Raw genomic sequence first — 27,798 nt, forward strand, 5'->3', positions numbered from 1 at the left:
CCTTCCCTTGCCCTCAGGAGGCCCTGAACCAGGCCTGCCTGCTAGAATGCACAGGCACTGGGGACTGTGAGCTGCTCCCTGGGAAGTCACTAAGCTTTGCAATGATTCGTTATGTAGCAGTGGATAAAGGACACACACGGTTTTTAATTCACTGCTGGAGTCCTACTTCTGACCATGTCTGGCCCAAACTAACTGCTCACTGAATGTGGAAGCTCAAAACACAGACATGTATGAACAAATACATGGCATGAATGAGGCGAAAAGATAAAGGCACTTAAACTCCCAATGAGAATTCTTCTCACTATAAGCTGATGGATATGTGTATCCATTTACTCGTAGGACGATTTCAAAACTGTGCTAATTAGTACCATGCTGGGCCTCACAGTAGGCCACAAATAATCAAAATTGGTTAAGGAAAAAAAGCATGCCTTCAAAGTAAACTCTTAGCCAGAAAAAGGAAAATGGGGAGACGTAAAGCAATCTATCAGCGCTTTGTTCCAAACCCACCTCAGGACCACAGTGTGAGGGGGCAGGTGCCTCACAAGGTGCCAACCAGGGATGGGAAGGGGGTGGCGGGGTCCTTGCCTCGGATGGCTCATCGTGCAGCGCTGCCAGCCGGCCTTTCTGGGGGCACCGCAGCACCGCCCCATTGCCCAAGGAGTCTGCCGGCCGGTCCGCCACAGGGAACCTGAGGTCCGGGGCGCTGCCCAAGTGGGGTCGGCTGAAACACACGGGGAAGAAGAGTGCTGTTAGAAGAAAAGAGAGCTCACTCTGTCAGACGAGCCAAAGCCTGTCCATTTGGAAGATCGGCAATTTCACAGCAAAAGGGCCCCCGGGAGGGCACTGCCCTCCTGGCTCCAATAGCAACAGGCCGCCCGCTGCTCTGCAGACACTCAGGGCTCATCCCCAGCAGCTGGAAAACTCCCGTATGTGGGGAAGGCAGTGCTGCCGCGAGGGTGTGGAGCTGACTAGGACAGGATCGGCTGTCTGGGGTTGGGGCGTCCAGGGTCCCCCTGGAGCCCGCTCTCAAGTTCCAGGGCAGGGCGTGCACCTGCTTTGCTTTCCCCTTGGCACCCCACCTCCCCTTTGGCCCACGCCTGCTCTGACCTCCCTTTCCCACGGGAAGTCTGTGGATCACAATCACCGGTCTGCCTGGAACACTGTCTGCACCGCTCTCAGTGCTTTTAAAGGCGCCTCAGACAACCCGCAGCAGAAAAGCCTCGGACCCACAGCTCGGAGCTGAGCACCATTGGTGTCTCCCATTAAAGCAGAGGTGAGCGTGTCACCAGAGTCTGGGCTGAACAAGGCCCAGCACAGATGCTCAGGCCCTGAGCACTAAGGCCTGGGCCTGCAGGTGCCAGGAGCTCACTCAGCAGGGGCCTGCTGGGAGGCAGGGCAGCCCCGCCTTGACTGTGAGCCGCCTGTACTGCAGGAACGCCCGGGCTCTGCTCAGTCTTGTCTCTGGGACGAGGGTGGTGCCTTCATGTGCAGAAGTCCCTAAACCCAGGAGACAGGGCCTTCCTCCGAGGACAGGACACCCCATATGTCTGCAGAGTGGCCAGGGCCAACCACCAGCTCAGCCTGCTCGGGGTCACAGGCTGCTCTGCTCGATGGTTTTGCGAACACTGTGCTGCACAGGAGATGGAAATCTGGAATCTCCCGGAGCCACACCTGTCTTCCCTCCCATCTCCCCTCCCTCCTGACAGAACTTTTCCCTTCTCTGCTCCACTTCCACCCAAGTGCCTGGGGCTAGAGCACACTTGAGAACTGAGTGGGGGGTACGACACAGTCCCGCTGTGGACTGGGGACCCTCGAGGGTCCTCTGAGGGCCACAGAGGCCTCCGGGTTGGGTCAATCCCCAACCATCACCTCCCAGTCCCCTCGCGGGGTGCAACCTCCATCTCTCTCCCCCTCCTCACCCGAAGCTCTTTCCTCCGGGAGAATGTCTCAGAGACAAGGTGACCAATTCCTCTGGGAGGTCCCACCAAATACGCCGTGCCTGCCCTGCCTGTGAGCCAGTTTTCAGTCCCCACTCCCTCCCTCCTGAGGCAGCACAGTGCCCCCCACCCAGCCCACACTGCCCACAAGCCCCACTCTGAGGCCCCACCTGTGCTGCTAAGTCACTGCTGTGACCCCTCCAGAGCTGCCTCCTGGAGACACCCCTCCCTCGCACCAGCCGCTGTGGCCCACTGTCTTCAGAGCACAGTGGCTCCTCCTGCCCCGCGGCTGCTTCCTCTTCTCGTCTCTCACTCTCACTGACACACACGGGACTGGTGACCAGGCCCCAGGCTTCTCCATCTGAAGCCCCCAATTGTGTCAGGCCTCGGTTCCTGGCACCAGGTCCCTCCTCGTTACCCAAAAACCCCCAAGAGGAGGAGGCCGTGTCCACCTCCTCTTCCTCCACTGTCTACGCAGTCCTCCTCACACTCACCTCGTCCACCCTGGGAGCAGGGGTTCCCCACCTCTGACAGCCCCAGCCCCTCACCCTGGAGGAGCTCTGCCACCAAGTCCGGCCACGTCCCCTCCTGTTCTGTAGGGCACGTGCTCTCCTTGAACTCCACCCACCATGGTTTCAGACACAGGACCAGTTTCTGGCTCTGCCTTTGTCTCAAATGACATCTCCTTTTCTCTAGAAGAAAGCTGGGTGGGGGCTCTGGACTGCGAGGATCCCCTAAGCACTCAAACACAGAAATATGCGTATGGGCTCCAAACTGTCTCCTAAGTCAGGATTCAAGCAGTAGTCCATTTCCTACAGATGAATGAATGTCACCAGTAAGCACTTAATAACCTTTGCTAAAGTTTCTCTCTCACTTGTGACCATTTTCCGTGAAGAAGCCAAAGAAACATTTAAATACTTAATAAGAATTACCGCCCCTATAACAACGAGGAAGAAAAAATCAGGATGCTCAGTAATCTGCTCTCCTCATTCACAAGCCAGGTGATTCCTCCCACCGCAGTCAAAAGACTACAGGTCATTAACCTTCTGCGACTCTTCAGAAACGTCAGCGTCACAGTCTGTCAGGCCCCTCAGATGAATACGCCCAAATACCAACTGGTCGGCCCCCTACTTCCAAACCTCTGCTGTGGTTTTGAGTGTTGTCAATCCTGTGACGACCACTCCGTGGTACCAAGTTTGACCCTAAGGAACGATGCTTGTCTCTTCCCTCTCGCTGGTCACGAAGCTACAGGCTCCTTGAGGTGCGACCATGAGCAACACCCAGTCATACTGTCCACACACCAGACAGGCCCTTGTCACACTCGACAGCGCTGAGGGGAGCTGCCCGGGGGAGCAGCCTACCTGTGGTGGAAGGGAGCCCCTCGCAGTCTCGTCTGGTCCACTTCGGCTCTCAGGGTTTCCAGGTTTAGAATCAGCTGGTCCTACGAAACAGCAAATGACACAGCCTGCACCGCTTGCTTTCTGGATGTAAAGTGACTTGCACCAAAATGTGCAGAACAGGTTACATCAGTAGGTATCAACTCCCAACATTGTAATTCTGAGAAAATGTTCTCTAAGAGTCCCTAGCAAATAGAAACACTCAGAACAATATTAACCCTTATAAACCATAATGAGGAGGAAGTTCCATCTCAGGTGTAGAAAAGGTTTCTCTGGAGGAAACATGGCAAGCCATTAACAACGATGAAGTCTGTAGAGAGAAGCTAGACTTCAGGCGGGGGTTTCGGGTCAGGGGGACACGACTCACTCTATTGCCCTCCCTCCTCTCACTGCTTTAAACTGTCTCCATGGAGCTCACCTGCATTCCTCACATTCATTCCTCTACAGCCCACTTCACTTGCTCATGGGATAAAACAAGTCAAACGGGCCAAGTTTGTGAGTCACTCAACTCAACCTGGAAGCTCTGTGCTGTCGGCCACGGCAGTCACTTGCCTCGTGCAGCCCCTGAGCACGTGAGACAGGCTGGTGCAAAGCCCGATGTGGAAATCACACAGAGGATTTCAAGACTCATGGTGAAAGAAGGACGTCGAGTAGCCCGTTGGTTTTTAGGAAATTTTAGATTGTGTAGGTGGCTCGTATTATCTTTCTGACGCACAGCACAGTCCACGTGAATGGCTCACGCTTTGTCTGAGCTTTTTGGTGATGCCTGAAAGGACTACTCAGAATTCTGAACCACACACAACAGCCACACACTCTAAATCCATCTATAATGCAAACACATTCAGTGTTCAAAACCAGAAGTGCTATACGTGTTATAGCAGTGGATTAGCCATAAGGAAAATGGAACTCGACTTCTGCTAAGCATCTGCTCAAACTCATGTCCACTGAGTTGGTGATGCCGTCCAACCATCTCATCCTCTGTCATCCACTCTCTTCCTGACTTCAATCTTTCCCAGCATCAGGGTCTTTTCCAATATGAAAATTCATATTAAAAAACTGGAAATAATTACCTCAAGCAATTTTTAAATGCAATAACAAAGTTGCCAAGTCTGTGTTTTGTAAGATGAGCATCAATTTCAAGGTTTAAAAAGCTGTTTTAGGACCTACTGTATTAAAAAAAAAATGGAGAGAAGACAAAAGAATGATCTATTTGAGATTGGCTCTGTATGAGAAATTGCTGAGACTAATTGACGGGACGGGTCATGGGTATTTATTATACTACTCCATCCACTTTTGTGCATGTTTGCAATTCTCCATCGTAATACATTTAAAAAGTTTATTTTCTGTTAAAGCAGAGTCTTCTCCAGCAACACAATTCGAAAGCATCAATTCTTCAGTGCTCAGCCTTCTTTATGGTCCAACTCTCACACCCATACGTTACTACCGGAAAAACCATAGTTTTGAGTATATGGTTTGTCATATATGGTTTGAGTATATGGTTTGTCGGCAAAGTGATGTCTCTACTTTTCAATATGCTGTCTATGTTTGTCATAGCTTTCCAAGGAGCAAGCATTTTTTAATCTCATGGCTGCAGTCACCGTCTGCAGTGATTTTTGAGCCCAAGGAAACAAAACCTGTCACAGCTTCCACAATAAGGCGTCGGCATTCAAAGATTTTTAAAGCAAAACAAAAGTTGACTTTGAATTGGCTTAGTCTAGTCATAAACAGCATCCCGATCTCAACAGCCTCTGAGCAGCAGTTATGAAAGTAAGAAGTGCACACCTGATCGGGAGATATTGAGCTCTCTGCCTAAGCGGGGAGGGCGCCTCACCGCGGGTCTCACGATGGGAGTCAGAACCACTGCCCCCTGGAAGTCCGCCTGTGAGGCTCTGCAGTCCAGGCCCAAGAACACAGGTATGGTGGGGACAGTACTGACACGTGAGGCTGGACCCGGGATCCCCACTCCATTTCCTGGATGGTCTGTATTGCCGTGTGGCCAACCTTTCCAGGAAACCTCTCTCAGGACTGGGTGATGTGAGCCTCCACCATCACCCTTTCCTGACGCGCCTTCTGTTGCAGCGCAACTGCGGTTCTCCTGTCTAGAGGCAGCCATCCTACACATACACCGTTTCTGGACCAGCAGTTTGGCATGTGGGACTCCAGCGCCACATCCGAGGCAAGCAGGCTCCACACCTGGGTGCCATGCCTTCAGTTTCATGGGCCCCGGGCTGGCACCCCTAGGTTTGTCTGAGGGGCAGTTGGGAGGTCCACCTGTATCCCAAGCAGCTCCCCGGACTGGCTGGTCAGAGCAACAAGCAGCCTCTTTGAATGTGGGGAAGCCCTGGCTCCTACCCACTGCCTATGGGCGACCACCTCTGGCCCTGCTCCCAAGGAGGTGGGTGCCCGGATCAGCAGATGGGGCCACACAGGCACACACTCGATGCCAGAGACGGGACTGGTGGAGAAAGGCAGTGCTGGCCCCCGCCCAAGCCATGTCTCCTGCCCAGACGCCGCCTCCCTGTCAGCACAGGCACCCGCTGCAGCTCCTTGTTCTTTGCCTCCAGTTGGGCCTCCATCTGGCGCAGCCTATCCTCGATGCTGCTGTGTCTCTCTCTCCTGCCTGTCGGCCAAGAACAGCGTCAGCTCCGCTCACAACAACCCTGTCCTGACAGCACGCGGGCTGTGATCGCAGGGGCGGCAAGCGGGCCATGCTCTGTGAGAACCACGGGCCCTGGGTTCGCCGGGGGCATGCCCGCATGCCTGCTCACACAGCCTGCGCGGCTTCGTGTGTGACACATGGCTCACGGAGGATGCTGGTGACCAGCTCGTGAGAGGAGACGTGCTCCCCGTGCCCCAGGCCCCACACCCACGGCCGCTGCACTCCCTCCTCTGACTGCCTGTGGCGAGCCCGCGTGGGCAGCAGACAGCGGCAAATGCGAGGCACACGTTCTACCTTCCTAAGCTGGGAAGGAAGTTCGAACCGTTTAGCCTCCTGAGTGGTAGAGCTTCCGGAAGACAAAAGGTCGGACTACAAGGCCGACTGGGGATGGACAGCAGAGATGCCAGGGGAGAGGAGAAACCAAGCCTGGAGAGGAAGATCACAGGCAGAAGGGTGCCCCCTGGCGGCTGTTAGTGACCCTGCTCGGGGAGGGTCTGTGAGCACCGGACACCGGCGGCCTCCCGCGACGTGATGGCCCCTCGGGCACTCACTGAGCTCCTGGCAAGGCTTCCGACAGCCACGTCAGCACCGACCCGGCCAGACTCTGTATGTTCAGCCAGTGCCCACTGGCAGCGCAGGGCAACACCTTTCCCGTCAGAAGGACAGGGTGGCTGGCTGGCTGGCAATGGGGTCGGTGCCCCCAGCAGCACCACATCCCAAGGACATGGCCTCTCACCCACGGGCTTCTGAGGACGGCGAGTGGGGAGTGGGGCCTCGGGTCTGCACGTGCCCTGCTGGGACTTCTTTAACAAGTGTATGGATAACAACTTAAAACTGTGTTCATTACAGAGCTATTTTGGCCATCTCTTAAACGAGAATGGGATTTTTCTAGGTCTCTATCCTGCTAGGCTTTGAGTGGCTGACTGAACTCTGAGCAGCAGTGACTCGGAGCTGAAGCGTCCTAGGCACACACACAACTTGGGACAAAACTGGAGGGAAATTAACGTAGGGATGATGCAGAAGTGGGGCGTGCCTGACACTCAGGGAGCGCTCCCATCTCAGACGGGCAGCACGACCCCCATGTCTGCGCTCCTGTGTGGACTGAGCAGCACGGGCAGGGGCGCGGTGGGAGAGCAGGGGAACAGGCCCTCCCTGTGCCCGCCCCCCAGGGACCCAGAGCAGCACCTTGGAGAGCGAGGCCACCCTCTGCGCCTGCTCCGCCTCCACCTCGGGCAGCGTCTCTGCCCTCCGCAGTCTCTGCTGCATCTTCTCTACCAGCTCCAGGCGCTCCTGCAACTGGCGGTTCTTATCCTCTGTCTACAAAGGGAGAGCAGAGGATCAACACAGGCCGAGAGGTGTAGCCACTGTCGCTTTAAGTAAGCTGAGACAAAACCTAAATGCACGTGTCTAGTGGATTCATTCTGTTTCGGAAGCTCCCTCAGGGTAAATTTTCTCTCAGTGTTCCTGGGCTTGGTCTCAGTGAGCAGAATGCCTCCTGCCAGAGTATTTGCTTTTCCTAAACATTCCCCAAGGACATCTTAAAAAAAGAAAAAAAAGTTCTTCTATATTAAAGAAGATCTGTAGAATCTTATTCATTCTTATCGACAAGTTACGGGAAGAAGGGTTCACTACAGACCCTTCTTAAAATATCACCAGAATCATCATTTAGAGGGAACCCTACCGACCGCAGATGGCTACGGGCGTGTAAGCCAAAATATGGCTTTCATCTCCTCTGAAATACACACCTGATAAGAGCATGCCTGGTGAAATGCCAGTCAACTAGTATTTGTAAATGCACGATTATTCTTTTAACAGATCTTCTTACTCTGAAAAACTTTCAATGTAGAACATTTAGACAGATTCTTTTTTAAAAAACAAAAAAAATTAAACTATCTATAAGCTCAGGTTCCTGAGAGGTTAGCATTTGTTTCTAAGCAGCTTTCTTACTTTTTCTGTGTGTGTATTCCTCTATGTACGTACACAAACAATATGCTATGCTTTAAAACCCGCAGAAAACAATAGCATATGGTACATAGTATTTTCTGATCTGCCTTTTACAGCCATTATTTTGTATATCGTGATGCTTTTAATTAGCATTCCCCATCATACTTTTCAATGGCTTTCTAGTATTTTATTTTTGGGGTGGGGACAATGATACACTTTGGCACACACCAGACTGACTCACTTTGTTTTGGAGAAGCCAGATTTGGTTTTCCTGGTTAAGTCCTGATTATCTGAGACCACTCGGGAACAGGAGCGAGTAAGGCTCACCACACCACAGGAAGTACAAACCCTAATCAGACCGGAGCTCTAACCCTGCCTTTTGTCACAGTGACCCCAGTTCCCAACAGGCAGCCAGCTGCTGTGAAGTTCCCTGCTGCTCTCTACTCTTTCGGTAACAACTCTAACAAGCCAACAGATTCACCTTCAAGTAAAACAAAAGAGTCAGGAATGGAATTCCACAAAATGGTTAAACCAAGTCCCAAATAATTCAAACCTGTAAGTTGCAGTCACCCACAATTTTTTAAAAATGTATTTCCTTCCAGTACAGCTGATTTACCATGATGTACATCCACACTTTTGAACACAGTATTTTAGGGTCATAAGAACTTTACACTGGGACTTGATTTCCAATGTGGGAGTCACATGAAAAGATCTTTACCTTCCTTCCTCAGTAATTCACTACTATAAAAGTCAGACACGGTTCATAAAAGCCATTACCTGTCGATGCCTAGAATCCTTATTTGCAACTTCATTTTCAAGTTTATTACTGATGTCGTCCTAAGTTTCAAATCAAACATAAAGTTAACATCCTCAGAATAAAAGTCCTAGACACGGCAGTTTTCTCGGACGTGAGCAAAAATGCGCCTATCCCAAAGGTCACGTTTGCCACGATTGGCACCCATCTGTCTTAACGTTCTGTCCAGCCACTTGGTTTACCAAGCTTCTTTTCTACATAATAAACCCAAACAGCAAACGAAAAGTATACTAAACTACCCTGTTATTGCAAGAATTCCAGGAGGGAAGGTATCTGGCATGAAGTCAGGACCTCTGTCTGCTACACCATACAGGCGGGCTTGACCCAGAACAGGGAGGGACCTTCAACAGATCCAACGGGAAGCTCTGAGGCTCGTTTCCTCGAGTGAAAGTTGGAAAAGTCTCATGCAATTTCCTCAGAATTAAAGTAGAATATTAACGAGTGGAAACAGAAGTCAAATTGTACACAACTGGGAGCAGCCTTCTCAAGCCTAGTTCTTCAAAAGCAGAGTTACACCACATGGATGAAACGCTCAAACCAGGACCAGAACTTGCTGCTGGTGCAACTCCTGTCCGCCACTTCAAAATCCACTTCAGGTCCCTCCCTGGTCACTAAGTAACCAATGTGAGAGCAAAGTCCTAACTTTAAAAGTGAAAGGTCTTGAAAACGCATTTTCTAGAATTCTATACGTATTAAACTCTGCCACCTAATCTCCTGTTGCCAAAGAGTAGTGTGAATAGCTTATGCAAACCTGTGCAAATATTTCTGTTTTGAGTTCTCACACAGAATTACTCACACCAAGCTACTAAACAAGTACACCTGCTGTACCACATGTTGGAGGGGTTCTCTCTGAGACGGTCTCATGGGGGAGGGGTGGGCCGGGTGGGTGCTGTCTGTCTGTGCACAGAGGAGAGGCGAGGCTCACAGGAAGAGGCCTGAGTCCCCAGCACTCTCTGTTTTCACAGTGACCGCTAGGGAGTTTCTCATAAATCAGGACACCCGCAGACATGACCGCCAGAGACATCACGATTCCACATGGTTACACAGCTCGGGCCTGAGGATCTGAGGGTGAGCAAACACCACTCGACTTGTCTGACCGCCGGTATCACTGTCACACATCCCTTCAAGGAGCGGAACCTCAGAAAACTCGAGAAGATGGCCAGGCAAGCTGCCTCAGCAGAGCCCACACAGCATGCTCCCATCTCTCCGAGAGAACAGGCTCCACAGGTGTCACCAGACTCGCCTGAGTGAATCAGAAGCAAATTTCAGCATCATCAGGAACACATTCGACAGGCAGTTGCGGGGGGCGGGGGGCGGGGATGAACCGGGAGACTCGGGTTGACATATATACAGCACTGATACTACACATAAAGTCAACGAGTGAGGACCTAGTGTACAGCACAGGGAAGTCTGCTCAGTGCTCTGTGGTGAAGCAAATGGGCAGGAAATCTAAAACAGAGACAGATACGTAAATAGATAGATAGATAGATAGATGACTGATTCACTTTGCTGTACAGCAGAAATTGACACAGCAGTGTAAAGCAACTATACGCCAATAAATGAATGAATGGATGAATGAATTTTTAAAAAAGGAACACAGTGGGCCCCCTAGAACTTGTGGAAATGAGGAGTCCACACCCAGGGTGCGGCACAGCGTCAGGGCTGCCCTCACATTGGTCCACTGCCAACGGACCGCCTGGACCAGGCCTCTTCTACCCCAGAGACCTCGATGCAGAGGCAGGGAGGCAGCCAGTTGTGGTCTCTCCGGTGCTCTGCTCTTACTCACGCAGCCATCCCAAGGCTGAGATCCCCGGGAGAACAAGAAACCCACATTCCACCTCAGGACAACAGACACAGCTGCAGTCACTCACTTCACGGATGTCCCGCTCAAGTTTTCTGTTCATGTCCTTGGACTTGAGGAGGTCCTTCCTGGCCGTGTCCAGGTCCTCCTCCAGATGTTTCACGTGGGCAGAGAGGGCTGCCAGGCGCTCCTCCATCTGGCTCTGCTCCCGCAACTGCCTCTCTATGATTTCCTGGAGCTCCATCTTCTTAACCATGTCTTCCTTGTGGCTTAGAGAGCCGTCGGAGGGTCTCTAAGGGGGAAAGGAAGCCTTACACAGCCTGGTTTTGGGAGGGAGGGAACACAGTACTTCTGGGCAATCTGTGAGGTCAAAACTGCCTTCTGCGCTCTGGGAGCTCACAGGACCCTCGTGGCCACTCAAACCTACATGGTGCATCGGTGAGAGGTCCCAACAGCCTCGCACAGACTGGATGGTAAGACGAGAACCAGACAGAGAGCGAGACCAAGGACTTGCCTTTCCATTGGCGCTTGGCATGTTTTCTTGCTCATGATGTACATCAAGCACCCTATCCGTTAGTATCTTTTCCTGGTTATTCTCCTCTGAAAGAATCATCTGCTAAAACCAAAAAAATTGAATCAGAGTAAAGAAATAAGTAAAGACAGCAAAACTCCACCTGGAAAACTCAACTCTAAACTGAAAACACAACATAAAAAGAAAATACATGGTGATGCTATCCATCCCGAATACCACCAGGTGATTAGAGTCAGAATTTGTCTTCTACTGGACAAAGGGGTACTTAAGAGATCCTGCAACTCTGAGCCACAAGTCTAGTTTACTAGTCATTAAAATAACCCTGGTGGGCGGGTCCTCAATCAGAAAGGTAAATAACATCTGATGCCCACCACTACAGTCTTCATTCTTTTTTAAAATGAAAGGATTCAAATGACAAACCCTTCACGGAAATTACACAAAGACTGATCAAACTTACCTCTTTATGTGTGGCACCTAATTCTTCTTCTAACAAACTACACCTTTCGAGTGCTACTCGTAATCACGCTCTCAACTCAAATAAAAGGGGCCGAGTCACTGTGTGTTGATGTGTGTATATACGTTAGTACACTTCTTAGTGTATACTCACCCTAATACATGGATACTGTCACAGAATACCTTGAATGTCTCTCATTGATCTTAACGTCAAGAGAATCTGCTTGTTAACAGCTTTAAATTCTAAGTTTGAGAGAACAAAATGTTCTCCTAAATTAATTATTACCCAGTTTTTAACTGCAAATTGATATACAGAATATAATAAATCTTGAGACATTCATGCCAACTAATACTTTTTAACTGGGGGCTTCCCAGGTGGCTCAGTGGTAAAGAATCCGCCTGCCAATGCATGAGGGCAGGTTCGATCCCTGGGTCAGGAAGATTCCCTGGAGTAGAAGATGGCCACCCACTCCAGTATTCATGACTGGGAAGCCCCATGAGGAGAGGAGCATGGTGGGCTACAGTCCACAGGTTTGCAAAGATTCGGACACGACTGAGCATGTATGCAGGCAACGCTTTTTAACCATATAAAACTCTGAATTCTTACAGAAAAAAATGTATATACAAGAATTCAAGACGCTCAAAAGTCAACTAGTTACATAAATATGTGCATCATCCGCCTAACAAGGCAGCAAGTGTACAAATCCAGGACGGCCGGATGGCTGGTACCTTCTCGTCCAGGGCCTTGTGGTGTTCAAAGAGCAATTTCAGCGCCCTGAGCACCTCCACCTCACTCCTCATGCCGGCTGGGGACTGCGCCTGCCGCTTGCCTGCTGTCATCCCGACGGGTGGAATATATCGCGAAACCAGGCACTCCAGGTGCTCCAGCAGCAGCTGCAGGGCAGGGCCAAAGGAACACCTTCAACCTCATGCTTGAATTCCGGGCCGATAACTCCTCTCAGCCTCACGCTATAGCCGGAAACATGCTAAGGCACGTCGGAATCCTGCCAGTTCCGTCGAAAGTTAGAGTGGACTTCCCCAGGGTTCCAGTAGTTAAGACTCCACACTTCTTCAAGGATCATGGGTTTTAACCCCTGGTCGGGGAACTAAGATCCCACACAAAGTGTAGCGTGGACAAAAATGTAAGTTAAGAGAACTCCCCCCTCATATGTACTAAAATTACATTAGCTCTCATCAGAAATTTGAAGCAAGGTATGAGAACCCAGAACTGATCCACCCTGGTCTGTTCAGCGGGAAGATGTGGAAAATGACTTGAAAATCAGACAAAGTTTAAAGACAGCACACGGAGGCCAGCGGTGACCCCCGTGGGGCAAATGTCAACACGTGAGAATCCCCCTACTGACCCTGGTGTTGTTTCTTTCAGCTTTCAGCTGAGCGATTTCCTCTTTGGCTTTACAAAGCTGCTCCCTGTAGGTGTATCCTTCGGGAGTTGGAAATTCCTAGAAAACAGTTAAATGAGAAACTAAATGCAAACATAAATTAAAAAGAGAGCGAGACTGTGAAGACTGACCCTGTCAAGTCTCTCCAGGCTCCACACAAAGGATCTCCATGCCCCTCCAGAGAAGAGGGGTCCACTGACCCCAAGACCACACAGACCACCACAACTCAGAGTGGCCTTCAGCCTCCACCTCGACCTGGCAGGCACGTGGCAGGAGAGAACCTGGAATCCAAGCCTGCCTTCTCAAGACCCAGAGACATTTGAGAAACTTTCCAAAACGTAAACCTAACAACAAAGTGGATAAAGAGATTCTTAAACGACACACAGACCTGGAGCCACTGGGGAAAGTGAAGAAAAAAAAGAAGGTCTACAAGGCCACGAGGCTTTGGAGTGTTCCTCTGGGAAAAAGGCGGATGGCACCTCAAAGCCATCTGTTAGCCTGACTCCACAGAAGCCACCCAGTCATTCAATCAACCGGTTAAAATGTTAAATTTATGTTTTATGTACTTTACCACAATTTGCGTGCATGCGGGGCCATCCACGTAGTGAACTTGCTCAAACTGAACCACACGGGGTCTTTCGTTCTTCTATTTTTCTTTGCAGAAATTAAAAAAATCCTGGGCTACGTATCCACTACTACATACTGAGTGTTCAGCACCCAGAACAGTGCCCAGCACTTGTAAGAGGCATGCAGTAGACATGTGTAGCTATGAGGGTGTATGTCATACACGTAAGCAGTAGGTACCTGTCATTAAAATACTGGACACACTGGTGTGTGTTTTGTAACATGGGAGACATTAACGGGCTTAGCCGTTCTGCTTCAAGGACTGACTCTCTAGCTCGATCCTCATGCCCCAGAGATTCCTCCAGCCCGTATATCCTTTCTTTGCAAGAAGGGAGACATTAAGGGCCTTACCCTTTCTGCTTCAAGGACTGACTCTATAGCTCAGTCCATGTGCCCCAGTGACTTCTCCAGCCAGTGTTTCCCTTCTTGTGGGGCCCCCGCCCATCCTCCATGCAGCAACTGCACAACCTCTTACAAGGTAAACCTGCTGGGGTCGATCCTGCCCACTAAGGCCAGAATGCCCTGGCCGGCAGGGCCCACAACCATGCTAACAAAATGAAACACAACCCCAATGCTTCGCCGGGTGAGGGCCAATCTGACGGGCCCAGCCCCCGGCTGCTCTCACCTCAGGCTGCTCTGCTTCCAGGACGTGGGCCGAGGCCAAGTCCTTCCTAGTCTTCGCCTTTGCCTTGGGGTTGCAGCGCTGGAATAACGCCCAAAGGCGGGCCCTTCTGCGACCCATCCTCGCGGATAGGGGCAGCCCCCGACTCGGGGGCAACCGCTGTTTCACGGTAGGATACCTCGGCTACCGAGCTATCACCACCAATCTCACACTACGACCACCACTCTCAGACACACTGCTCTCACACACCACTCTCACACACACCGTTCTCACACTATGACCACTGCTCTCACACTATGACCACCAAATGGCATGAAGGCTCCGCCTCCAGCACATCTCCCAGGAGCCCAGAACTGGAACCCACTCGGTCACAAGGGGCTCCGTGGCAACAGGGGGGCTGGGCTCAGGTCCACTGTCAAGGGTGCAGAGAGGGGAGAGGGGCTGCCAAAAAGTCAACAATTGAGTGCGGAGTGCAGGAGAAGGCAGGCTGTGCCCACAGCTCAGGCCCCCTGTCAAATACGACCCTGCAAGGTACTGGGTCACAGTCGAACCAACCAGTATAAACTCCTTCAGAAACCACCACCCCTGGGAATGAGCACGTCTTCTAAGTGGGCTTCTGCCCCCTCTACCCCCCAAACAAGCCTCCAGTGAGGCTACTGAAAGGGCAGCCCTGAACTCAAGGGCGTCCCCAGAACCCACTCAGCTGAGGAGGACTCACCACGCTAGCTGCCCCTCACTCTCACCCTGAGCTCGGTCCTCCCTGTCGGAACCCTCACTCGAGCTCAGCAAGGGCTTGACCAACCTCACTCCAGGCACTTAAAATGAACCCACAGTGGGTACAGGGGTTCATTCAACCTGCTGTGAACTCGCCCTCTTTACTTCGACCCTCGGCTGCCAGACGACTCTGCCCCGTGGGGACTGCATGGTGGAGGTTCAGGGGTGTCCCTGCCTCGAGCCGCGACAGCCAGCACCTCCCAGACCCCGCCTGAGTCTCCCACCCCTCTCCTGGCTCCACTCCCACCCTCGCGGTTCTCCACTCACCAGGGCACAGGCCACTTGCTCCTGGCTCAGCCCGGCCCTCTGCTGTCATTTGAGGACCTCGGTCCCCAGGGTGCTTTGGGTCCTATATCCACCCATCTCAGCAATTACACACTCTGGGAGAGACAGGGTACAGTTTGGGGTCCTGCCCGCAGTTCACCCTGAACACGTTCTCTTTTTTTAGCTTTATCTACTGGAGTTCTCTGAGATGTGTTCTTAAAACATCAACTGTTGCTTTCAAAAAGACTGTAAGGTCACTGTGCTCAACTTTACGAATAAAATCTTCATTTTCCACCTTAAAGTGAAACTGGAGGGAAGACTAAAAGCAGTCATTTTTTCAAACTGAAAAAGAAAACCCACGTGTGACCATGTCACAGAATACAGGTCACGTAACCCCTCCCTCCTCAGCCTTGGCCTCCACCACCAGCAGCCCGGCAATGCAAGGCCTGCCCTGGGCCGCCAGGGGCAAGGGCAGAGGGGAGACCGGCTCCTCTGTCTCCAGGCCGCGTGGGCCGCCTGCTCCACCTCCTTCCCAAGTTCACGTGGCACTGAAACAGCCCAGGCAAGCTGGGGACTCTGACCAGAAACACAGCCATGGGTACCAAGCAAGGACCCCTGGTTCTTGTTTTCCCTGGTATCAAATTAACTTGATCAAGACAATTACTGTGACTGTTACATGTGGCTTCAGATGACAGAAGACCCCCCCCCCCAGGGTGTCTCCACTTCCAGTGACAGACGCAAGCATCTTGTAGGTCAGCCTACCAAGAGCTAGAAAAGCTAAATAAGGTTTAAAAGAGGTCCTTAGGCAGCCACAATCCAAGATTTCAAACAAAAGCGAAGCTCAGTGAGGGAGCTGGAGACTGAGAGGGCCGCTCGTTCCCTCGGGGCATCTGAGCAAAGCTGACTCTGTGAAGAAAAGGAAGGGAAAAAGTCAAGCAGAGGGGGCTGGCTAACACAGCTCTGGAGGGTTCCTTGGGCTGTGGAGACAAAAAGTCAAGCGCAGGCCTGACGAGTCAGTCTGGATGTCAGAAAACGTACCCAACACTCTGCCCAAACCGGCTGAGCGCTGACTATCAGTCACCTCCTGGTGCTCAGGAGAGACGGTGGGCTTCAGGACCTGCCGAGAACGCGGGGCCCTGGGAGGCACCCCAGGCTTCCAGACACTGGAGACGCTGGAAAGCTCCTCCCTGGGGTCGGGGGAGAAGGTGGGTGAAGGCTGCTGAGACTGAGCTTAAAAGGACCCCCAAGCCTCAAGTCCCTCAGGCCCTGAGTGAACAGACAGCTCTGTCCCCACTGGAGGTCTGCGTCAGAGGAAACTCTGGAGAAAGCAGCATCACTCAGAACCTCTAGGGTTTTCCAAACATAATGTCCAACATGCAACCAAACAAGCAAAAGAGGGTGTAACAACAAACAGGACCAAGAGAAAAAGAACTGAACCAGATCCAGAGGTATGAGATATATATCAGCGTATCAGAGGTATGCTAGAGGTATCAGATGCAAATGTCACCTGTTCAAAAATATACTTGACAAAAGGAAAAATTTCTGAGAATCAAAACCAATCTAGAACTTTACAATAACAATGACTGAATTTAAGAACTCAGTCTCTGGGCTTAACATCAGATTGGATGTAGCTGAAGAGACGATCAGTGAACTGAAGGACGGATCGGTTACAATATATATATAAGAGGGAAAAGGGATAGAATGTATTGAAGGAATCTGTTGTTAAACTATGTTGTTAAAAACTATAAATGGGGACCCTCATGGTGGAGAAAAGACAGAAAGGGGAATAAGAAATGCCTCCAGGGGCTGAAACTAAAGAGCCTCTTAGTGAAAGTGAAAGGGGAGAGTGAAAAAGCTGGCATAAAACTCAACATTCAAAAAATGAAGATCATAGCATCCAGCCCCATCACTTCATGGCAAATAAATGGGAAAACAGTGGAAACAGTGACACACTTTATTTTCTTGGGCTCCGAAATTACTGCAGATGGTGAAATTAAAAGATGCTTGCTCCTCGGAAGGAAACCTATGACAAATCTAGACAGCATATTAAAAAGCAGAGACATTACTCTGCCAACAAAGGTTCATTTAGTCAAAGCTATGGTTTTTCCAGTAGTCATGTATGGATGTGAGAGTTGGCCCATGAAGAAGGCTGAATGCCAAAGAATCAATGCTTCTGAACTGGGGAATTGGAGAAGACTCTTGAGAGCCCCATGGACTACTAGGAGATCCAATCAGTCAGTCAATCCTAATGCAAATCAGTCCTGAATATTCATTGGAAAGACTGATGCTGAAGCTCCAATACTTTGGCCACCTGATGCAAAGAGCTGACTCATTGGAAAAGAACCTGATGATGGGGAAGACTGAAGGCAGGAGGAGAAGGGGACGACAGAGGATGAGCTGGTTGGATGGCATCACCGACTCGATGGACATGAGCTTGAGCAAGCTCCAGGAGTTGGTGATGGACAGGGAAGCCTGGCGTGCTGCAGCCCATGGGGTTGCAACGGGTCAGACATGGAGCGACTGAACTGACTGACAGGGACAGTGGTAAGAGTTGGTTCAAGAATCAGACCATTGAGTCAAAAATGAAAACCACACATTGGTTTCAGCAGCTCTGCGGGTGCCTAAGGCAAGAAGCAAATTGTTCAAGCACTCAGAGGAAAAAGGGTGTGGCTTTTAACGGCACAACAACACTGAGAGCTGACTTTCCAAGAACAAGGAAGTGAGAAGATAATGGACTGGCATCTGTAAAATGCTGAAAAACAAATAACCACCAACCTGGAATTCTACATCCAACAAAAACTCTCTTCGAAAGTGAAAGCAAAATAGAGACTTTGAGGGCAAATGGAAATGAGACAACTCATCACCCACACACATGAACTAAAAAAAAATATTAAGGCAGTGCTTTGGGAAAAAGAAAAGTAGTCTCTGATGGAAATATAAAAAACAAGTAAAGACCAACAATGAGGTAACTGTGAGGGTAAATACTAACTCTACAAAACAATGATGTTAATGCCAAAAATATATCTAACCGTTTAAAGTGTGACAGTGACAAGGAGGAAACAGTCGTGTCAGGGAGGCAGTAAGAGTACTAAGTTAGACTTGAATGTAAAACACACGCTGTGTCTGCAAATGTATACCCAACAACCTGACAGAGGAGCACAGAACTAGAGAAACACTTCATACTTCTAAAAGAAGGCAAGAGCAAAGAACACAGACTAGGTGGGACAAACAGAAATCACACAGCAACATGGTGTCTACACACTGAAATATCAACATTATAAACAGAGCCAATACTCAAACTGATTCCAGTGAAAACTATACACTATTCAGAGGTACATGTTAAGATGGAAGGTCTTTTAGACAGGTGAAAGTAAAAGATACCCAAGCTAACACGGACAGAAAACTGACGTGGCAACATCACTGTCAAATAGTGTCTAAAGAAAGAAGCATTACTAGCAATAAAAAAGAACATCTCATACTAATACAAGTTCAGTCTAGCAAGAAGATGAGGATTCTAAACTTGAATGTACCTAATAACATAACCTCAAAATATCAATACATAAAAACTGACAGAAATAGAAAAGGAGTAACAGCCAAGTTCATAATCCCAGTGGGAGACGTTAAAGACACATCTCTCCTGGAACTGGGCTCCCTGGTACGTAGTCACCTGCAACCATGAAGTACCTGAAATGTGGCTGGCTCTACAATGAGATGCGCTGCAAGCCTGAAACACATGCTGGATTTTAAAGACTTAGCATGAAAAAAAGAACGTGAACTATTGCATTAGGTTTTATCATGTTGATTACACACTGAAATGATAATATTTGGGGTGTGTAAAAATAAAATATATTACAGGTAATTTCACCTACTTCTGCTTTTACTCAACGTGGCTACTGGAAGCTGAATTACATGAGTGACATACCTGATGGAACTGATACACACGGAACACTGCATTCCCACTGATACATATTATTTTCAAGAGCCCAACGAACATATAACAAAAAGAACATGTATTGGGCTATTAGGAAAGCTCGAATTATTTCAAAAGACTGAAATAATGCAGAGTATACTTAGGGACTGCAATGGGCTGACAGTTTATGGGCCCTCAAACTTCACCCCGCATGTGGTGATGATCCTAGGAGGCAGGCACTCTGGGAGGGGTCAGGCCAGGAAGGAATGGGCTCCCGTGCTGCGAGGACAGGGAGAAGCAGCAGGCAGTCTAGGAACCAGGAAACATGACTCACCAGATGTGGCACCTGCTGATGATCTTGGGACTCCCCAGCCTCCAGGACTACAAGAAACAACTTTCTGTTGTTTATCAGCTAGTCTACGGGATTTACAACAGTAGCCGAAAAAGACAGGGCTCTTTGATAGTGAAAAAGACAGGGCTCTTTGATAGTGAAGGACAGGGAAGCCTGGCGTGCTGCAGTTCATGGGTCACAAGGAGTCCGACACGACTTAACGAATGACCACCACCACCACCACCACCACCACGAGTTGATCTGAGTTAAGACTAAAACGGAACTCATGGCTTAGGCTATTTAGTCTGTTTCACACAGGCCAAAATGACTCGTATATTTTAAAGTATTTATCCAAAAGTGCCCCTTGATAGCATTTTACAGCCTGTACATAATAGGATGAATACTTTAAAAAAAATTTACTAGTCTATACTTCTAAAATATAATATTTCAAAATATTTTCCTATAAGAGACTTTGAATATTTTTTCAGTAACTCTCCCTCTTTCCCTCCATGACAGGCACTGAACAATGTTGAGGAAAAATCAGTTTGGTGCTAGGAAGTAACTGGCAGGATACGCGTGCGCGCGGGGCCTGGGGGCTGAGATGAGGGGTGCGGAGGTATCGGTGCCCTCCCACCCCCGGCCACTCCAGACCGGCCGCGATCGCTGAGCGGGGCCATCCCACCCCCCCAATCCCATTCGCTGCCCAGGCCAGCGCGGCCCCGGAGGTATTGGTCTTCGGGCCCGCCGCCTCCCAACCCCTGCGGCCCAGGGGCCTCTGAACCTCCTGCGGGCCTAGGCGCAGGGAAACTTGAGCACCCAAATTCCCCAGCACCTGTCCGGTGCCCAAACCCACGAGAAGCCAGGGAGACACGGTCGACGGAGCGCCTCAGCCACGCCCCTTCACACTACCGACGCCCCCCTTTGACCCCACGCGAAGCCCTCCACCTTCTGAGAGAGCAGACAAGCCACAGGCAGGCACACAGACAGACACACAGACACTCGCACACACCCATGCCAAGGGAGACACCTGGCCTGCGCAAGCTCCTCAGCCAGAGCCAGAGCACCTGGGAGAGGCCGGGGGCAGACGAACCGGGCGGCGGCTGGCTGTCAGAAGATACAGAGGCAGAAATACATGAAGATTCCGAGACAGAATCCAAGACGGCAAGAGGAGATACACACACACACACACACACACACACACACACACACTTGAGTGTGGTCTTTGGAAATACTTGTGTTCGTAGTTGCTGGGTTGAGCCCAACTTTATTACAACCCATGGACTGCAGCCCATCTGGCTCCTCTGTCCGTGGCATTTCCCAGGCGAGGATACTGGGAGTGGGTTGCCATTTCCTTCTCCGGCGGGATCTTCCCGACCCAGGGATCAAACCCCAGTCTCCTGCGCGCGGATGCCTTGCCATCTGAACCAGGACATTGCTAATTCCCTAGGCAAAATACAAAGAATAGAGCTCGTGTTCTACTAAATGGAAAGATGATTTCAAAAACAGAAGCTGTCCTTTGTTGGTATCTGTGAATCTTTATGTAGTTTTCGTTGATTTTTACTGTTAAGGCTAACTGAACAAGGCAAGAGAGAAACCCCAGAATTGAAAAGCAATGGACGGTTTTGAAAGAAACATGTGCAGGTGAAGCTCTCTTCCTTTTTGAGAGATGGTTAAATGCAAAATCTTGATTCAACACATATGACTTTTGTGCACTTTCTTTCAAATCTCCATGACGAAGCCCTAAGGTGTCCAGGAAGAAAGGAGTAGAGGGGCAGACAAAAAGAGCAACCTTTCCCCTTGGTGCCATCGCAACCAGCTGCTTAGTTCCTTCATCTCAAGGACTATCATCTGGGCTTCTCTGGTTTGTCTGATTCTTGTTTCGGGGACCGTTTCTCATCACAAGGCTGTCAACAGTGGGGGTGGGGTGTGTGTGGGGGGGGGGGAGCCCTTCTTTCCATTCCACATGAGACCCAGTGGACAATCCAGGCCCTGCCCACTGCATTGAGTGTGCAGCAACAATATCAACGGTAATGCCAGTGAACAACGCGTATTCCTGGAATTCACTCCATTGGCTACTGACTGTGTGTGGTGGTGGTCTGGAACCTAGACCTGGAAGCTGTCTGGATGATTGCAAATGACACCAAAGTCTGAGGACGATGGAAGATCTTCACATTTCTGCAAGAGCCACACACCTCCAGAAGGAACCACAAGACTTGCCTGAAATGGTCAAGGTATAAGTCTTGGACTCAACGTTGGAAGGTCTCCACCTTTGCTATGGAAGTCAAACGATCTTTCTTTGAAATGAAAATGGAGCATACTGAACGTTCTCATGCTTCTAGAGCATTTGAAAAGCCCTAACTTGTAGAAATCTGCTGTACGAGTTCCTTGAAAGCAAGAACCTCTATGTATGGATATGTCTTCATGCCTTAGATTGTGCCTCGAATATAGTGTACACATCAACCCAGGAAAGGAAAGAATTGACTCGCCAAATATACAAAGAGATCAAAAGTGCCGAGCCAAGTGACCCCTTGAGGCTTCCAAGAGCTTTTCTGTCTTTCACACACTAAGTAAATACTGAGCACCTACGATGAGCTAGGAGGCATGTAATAAGTTTCAGGGAATAGAAGGCGGAGAGAAGAAGACACAGAGTTCCTGCTTTCACTGAGACGACTCTAATGATACATCACAGGCAGATCCTTTGAGAACCTATAGAGGGGCCTCTTCCCTCACCACAAAACCTGGGTGTCAGGGAAGGCTTTCCAGAGGCACCATTTCGTTGAGGTCCATAGGTTGAACCTAGGTAAACCAGGGTTGAGATGCAGGAAGAATTTCAGGCAGGGAAAATAGCATCTTGGAAGGCTATGTGACCAGGGAAACTTAGGACATTCAAGAAACGAAAAATGCCCTATGGGATGGAAGCCAAAGAGTGCAGAGGGCATTCCAGGCAAAAGACATCAGAGAAGAACGTGAGGAGCAAGCCTGAAGGGAAGTGGTCGTATCTTCAATATGCTGGGAAAATACGAGAGCCGTTGGAGCAGGGAGGTGACAGCATTGCATCTGCATTTCCAAAAGGTCATCTTGCTCCACATCACTAATGATTGGAGAGGCTCAACTCCAAACTCCAAGGAGGGACCACTTCACATGAGTCCGATTGGGCCTCACTGCAATGTCTGTCAATAACCAGTGCTGGAGAAGATGTGGAGCAAAGGGAACTCTCCTCCACGGGGAGTAGGAATGGGCGTGGGTAGAGCCGGTATGGAAAAGAATATGGAGGTTCCCGAAGGAACTAAAAGTGGAAGTAGCGTATGGTTCAGCAGTCCGACTCCCAGGCATGGACACACCCACGGTATAAGTGAACAAGATAGATGCCCCGTTTGGGCACATCTATCTGTGCGTGCGTGCGCACATGCGCATGCGCGATGGCCTGCGAGGCAGGGGGTGGGGCGGGGGCTGGGGCTCTGGCTGGAGTCCGTGCAAGCCCCGGGATTGCCTGAGGCAAGCCAAAGGAGCCCCAGATGGAGACGGGACTGCCGGTCGTCGGGTGTCCTGGAAGCCGAATGCGAATGCGGAGGGGCTCGCGGGCCGCGCGGAGGCAACCCAGGTCTGCAGCGGGAGTCGGGGCCCCGGCCAGCCGCTCCCCGCGGCCCGGGAGGGGCTGGGGCTGCGGGGGGGGATCCAAGAATCGGGACGCGCGGCGGGGGCTAAAGGACCTCTTCTGGTAGGCAAAAAGCCTCAAGCACCCGGGATTCCCAGGTGGTCTCCCATCCAAGATCCTAACCGGGCCCGACCCTGCTTAGCTTCCGAGATCAGACGAGATCGGACGCCTTCAGGCTGATAGGGCCGGAGCCGGAGGCGGTTGGCGCCCTGCGCTCTAAGAGCCTTGCGCTTCGCCTCCCTTTCGCTCTGCCCTGCAGGTCGGGCCAACGGGCCGCACCTCTCGTCGGGGGGCGTGCTGTACTTGAGCCGCAAGACCCGCGACCGGACTCCAGCCTGCTGACGCCAGCCCGCCCCCCGAACACCGCCAACACCAGAGCAGCAAGCGCCTGGCCGGGCCCGGGGGCCCGAGGGGCTTCCAGGACCCCCCATTGACCGGGAGGGCGTGCGTGCATGCGTGCGCGCGGGGCCTGGGGGCTGGGCTGAGGGGTGCGGAGGTCTCGGCGCCCTCCCACCCCCGGCCACTCCAGACCTGGCCGCGCTGGCTGAGCGGGGCCTCCCCCGGATCCCATTCACTGCTCAGGCCCGCGCGGCCCCGGAGGTGTCGGTCTTCGGTGCCCGCCGCCTCCCAACCCCCGCGGCCCAGGGGCCTCTGAACCTCCTGCGGGCCTAGGCGCAGCGAAACTTGAGAGCCCAACTTGCCCGGCACCTGTCCGGTGCCCAAACCCACCAGAAGCCAGGAAGGTGCGGTCGAGCGGAGCGCCTCAGCCCCTCCCCTTCGCACTACCGAGGCCCCCCCTTTGCCCCCACGCCAAGCCTTCGACCTTCCTGAGAGAGCAGACGAGCCACAGGCAGGCACACAGACAGACACACAGACACTCGCACGCACCCACGCCAAGGGAGACAGCTGGCCTGCGCAAGCTCCTCAGCCAGAGCCAGAGCGCCTGGGAGAGGCGGGGGCCAGACGAACGGGCCGGCGGCTGGCTGTCAGGAGATACAGAGGCAGAAATACATGAAGATTCCGAGACAGACTCCAAGACGTCAAGAGGAGATACAGACACACACACACACACACACACACACACACACACACTTGAGTGTGGTCTTTGGAAATACTTGTGTTCGTAGTTGCTGGGTTGAGCCCAACTTTAATACAACCCATGGACTGCGGCCCATCAGGCTCCTCTGTCCGTGGCATTTCCCAGGCGAGGATACTGGGAGTGGGTTGCCATTTCCTTCTCCGGCGGGATCTTCCCGACCCAGGGATCAAACCCCAGTCTCCTGCGCGCGGATGCCTTGCCATCTGAACCAGGACATTGCTAATTCCCTAGGCAAAATACAAAGAATAGAGCTCGTGTTCTACTAAATGGAAAGATGATTTCAAAAACAGAAGCTGTCCTTTGTTGGTATCTTTGAATCTTTATGTAGTTTTCGTTGATTTTTACTGTTAAGGCTAACTGAACAAGGCAAGAGAGAAACCCCAGAATTGAAAAGCAATGGACGGTTTTGAAAGAAACATGTGCAGGTGAAGCTCTCTTCCTTTTTGAGAGATGGTTAAATGCAAAATCTTGATTCAACACATATGACTTTTGTGCACTTTCTTTCAAATCTCCATGACAAAACCCTAAGGCGTCCAGGAAGAAAGGAGTAGAGCAGACAAAAAGAGCAACCTTTCCCCTTGGTGCCATCGCAACCAGCTGCTTAGTTCCTTCATCTCAAGGACTATCATCTGGGCTTCTCTGGTTTGTCTGATTCTTGTTTCGGGGACCGTTTCTCGTCACAAGGCTGTCAACAGTGGGGGTGGGGGTGTGTGTGTGTGGGGGGGAGCCCTTCTTTCCATTCCACATGAGACCCAGTGGACAATCCAGGCCCTGCCCACTGCATTGAGTGTGCAGCAACAATATCAACGGTAATGCCGGTGAACAACGCGTATTCCTGGAATCCACTCCGTTGGCTACTGACTGTGTGTGGTGGTGGTCTGGAACCTAGACCTGGAAGCTTTCTGGATGATTGCAAATGACACCAAAGTCTGAGGACGATGGAAGATCTTCACATTTCTGCAAGAGCCACACACCTCCAGAAGGAACCACAAGACTTGCCTGAAATGGTCAAGGTATAAGTCTTGGACTCAACGTTGGAAGGTCTCCACCTTTGCTATGGAAGTCAAACGATCTTTCTTTGAAATGAAAATGGAGCATACTGAACGTTCACATGCTTCTAGAGCATTTGAAAAGCCCTAACTTGTAGAAATCTGCTGTACGAGTTCCTTGAAAGCAAGAACCTCTATGTATGGATATGTCTTCATGCCTTAGATTGTCCCTCGAATATAGTGTACACATCAACCCAGGAAAGGAAAGAATTGACTCGCCAAATATACAAAGAGATCAAAAGTGCCGAGCCAAGTGACCCCTTGAGGCTTCCAAGAGCTTTTCTGTCTTTCACACACTAAGTAAATACTGAGCACCTACGATGAGCTAGGAGGCATGTAATAAGTTTCAGGGAATAGAAGGCGGAGAGAAGAAGACACAGAGTTCCTGCTTTCACTGAGACGACTCTAATGATACATCACAGGCAGATCCTTTGAGAACCTACAGAGGGGCCTCTTCCCTCACCACAAAACCTGGGTGTCAGGGAAGGCTTTCCAGAGGCACCATTTCGTTGAGGTCCATAGGTTGAACCTAGGTAAACCAGGGTTGAGTTGCAGGAAGAATTTCAGGCAGGGAAAATAGCATCTTGGAAGGCTATGTGACCAGGGAAACTTAGGACATTCAAGAAACGAAAAATGCCCTATGGGATGGAAGCCAAAGAGTGCAGAGGGCATTCCAGGCAAAAGACATCAGAGAAGAACGTGAGGAGCAAGCCTGAAGGGAAGTGGTCGTATCTTCAATATGCTGGGAAAATACGAGAGCCGTTGGAGCAGGGAGGTGACAGCATTGCATCTGCATTTCCAAAAGGTCATCTTGCTCCACATCACTAATGATTGGAGAGGCTCAACTCCAAACTCCAAGGAGGGACCATTTCACATGAGTCCGACTGGGCCTCACTGCAATGTCTGTCAATAACCAGTGCTGGAGAAGATGTGGAGCAAAGGGAACTCTCCTCCACGGGGAGTAGGAATGGGCGTGGGTAGAGCCGGTATGGAAAAGAATATGGAGGTTCCCGAAGGAACTAAAAGTGGAAGTAGCGTATGGTTCAGCAGTCCGACTCCCAGGCATGGACACACCCACGGTATAAGTGAACAAGATAGATGCCCCGTTTGGGCACATCTATCTGTGCGTGCGTGCGCACATGCGCATGCGCGATGGCCTGCGAGGCAGGGGGTGGGGCGGGGCTGGGGCTCTGGCGGGAGTCCGTGCAAGCCCCGGGATTGCCTGAGGCAAGCCAAAGGAGCCCCAGATGGAGACGGGACTGCCGGTCGTCGGGTGTCCTGGAAGCCGAATGCGAATGCGGAGGGGCTCGCGGGCCGCGCGGAGGCAACCCAGGTCTGCAGCGGGAGTCGGGGCCCCGGCCAGCCGCTCCCCGCGGCCCGGGAGGGGCTGGGGCTGCGGGGGGGGGATCCAAGAATCGGGACGCGCGGCGGGGGCTAAAGGACCTCTTCTGGTAGGCAAAAAGCCTCGAGCACCCGGGATTCCCAGGTAGTCTCCCATCCAAGATCCTAACCAGGCCCGACCCTGCTTAGCTTCCGAGATCAGACGAGATCGGGCGCCTTCAGGCTGATACGGCCGGAGCCGGAGGCCGTTGGCGCCGTGCACTCTAAGAGCCTTGCGCTTCGCCTCCCTTTCGCTCTGCCCTGCAGGTCGGGCCAACGGGCCGCACCTCTCGTCGCGGGGCGTGCTGTACTTGAGCCGCAAGACCCGCGACCGGACTCCAGCCTGCTGACGCCAGCCCGCCCCCCGAACACCGCCAACACCAGAGCAGCAAGCGCCTGGCCGGGCCCGGGGGCCCGAGGGGCTTCCAGGACCCCCCATTGACCGGGAGGGCGTGCGTGCATGCGTGCGCGCGGGGCCTGGGGGCTGGGCTGAGGGGTGCGGAGGTCTCGGCGCCCTCCCACCCCCGGCCACTCCAGACCTGGCCGCGCTGGCTGAGCGGGGCCTCCCCCGGATCCCATTCACTGCTCAGGCCCGCGCGGCCCCGGAGGTGTCGGTCTTCGGTGCCCGCCGCCTCCCAACCCCCGCGGCCCAGGGGCCTCTGAACCTCCTGCGGGCCTAGGCGCAGCGAAACTTGAGAGCCCAACTTGCCCGGCACCTGTCCGGTGCCCAAACCCACCAGAAGCCAGGAAGGCGCGGTCGAGCGGAGCGCCTCAGCCCCTCCCCTTCGCACTACCGAGGCCCCCCCTTTGCCCCCACGCCAAGCCTTCGACCTTCCTGAGAGAGCAGACGAGCCACAGGCAGGCACACAGACAGACACACAGACACTCGCACGCACCCACGCCAAGGGAGACAGCTGGCCTGCGCAAGCTCCTCAGCCAGAGCCAGAGCGCCTGGGAGAGGCGGGGGCAAGACGAACGGGCCGGCGGCTGGCTGTCAGGAGATACAGAGGCAGAAATACATGAAGATTCCGAGACAGACTCCAAGACGGCAAGAGGAGATACAGACACACACACACACACACACACACACACACACACACACACACACTTGAGTGTGGTCTTTGGAAATACTTGTGTTCGTAGTTGCTGGGTT

At 51.7% G+C, this 27,798-nt stretch overlaps 1 protein-coding gene and 1 pseudogene across 2 annotated transcripts; one reads left to right on the forward strand and one right to left on the reverse strand.

Annotated features, from left to right (window-relative positions):
- Positions 1-124: 124 nt before the first annotated feature.
- On the reverse strand, positions 125-7,543 carry LOC147350722 (uncharacterized). Its single transcript, XM_086362312.1, has 3 exons — positions 7,179-7,543; positions 3,299-3,378; positions 125-721 (listed from the first exon to the last, which is right to left on the reverse strand). The coding sequence occupies exons 1-3, from the start codon at positions 7,257-7,259 to the stop codon at positions 400-402; spliced, it is 483 nt and encodes a 160-aa protein (XP_086218438.1). The 5' UTR covers positions 7,260-7,543; the 3' UTR covers positions 125-399.
- Positions 6,268-7,131, forward strand: LOC147350723 (uncharacterized; annotated as a pseudogene). The gene has a single exon (XR_015148591.1). The product of XR_015148591.1 is annotated as an uncharacterized LOC147350723 (transcript).
- Positions 7,544-27,798: the final 20,255 nt, after the last annotated feature.

Source organism: Bos grunniens, chromosome 20 (genome assembly GCF_055505025.1).
Source record: "Bos grunniens cultivar Pamir isolate PY7600 chromosome 20, Bosgru_T2T1.0, whole genome shotgun sequence".
Classification (NCBI taxonomy): Eukaryota; Metazoa; Chordata; class Mammalia; order Artiodactyla; family Bovidae; genus Bos; species Bos grunniens.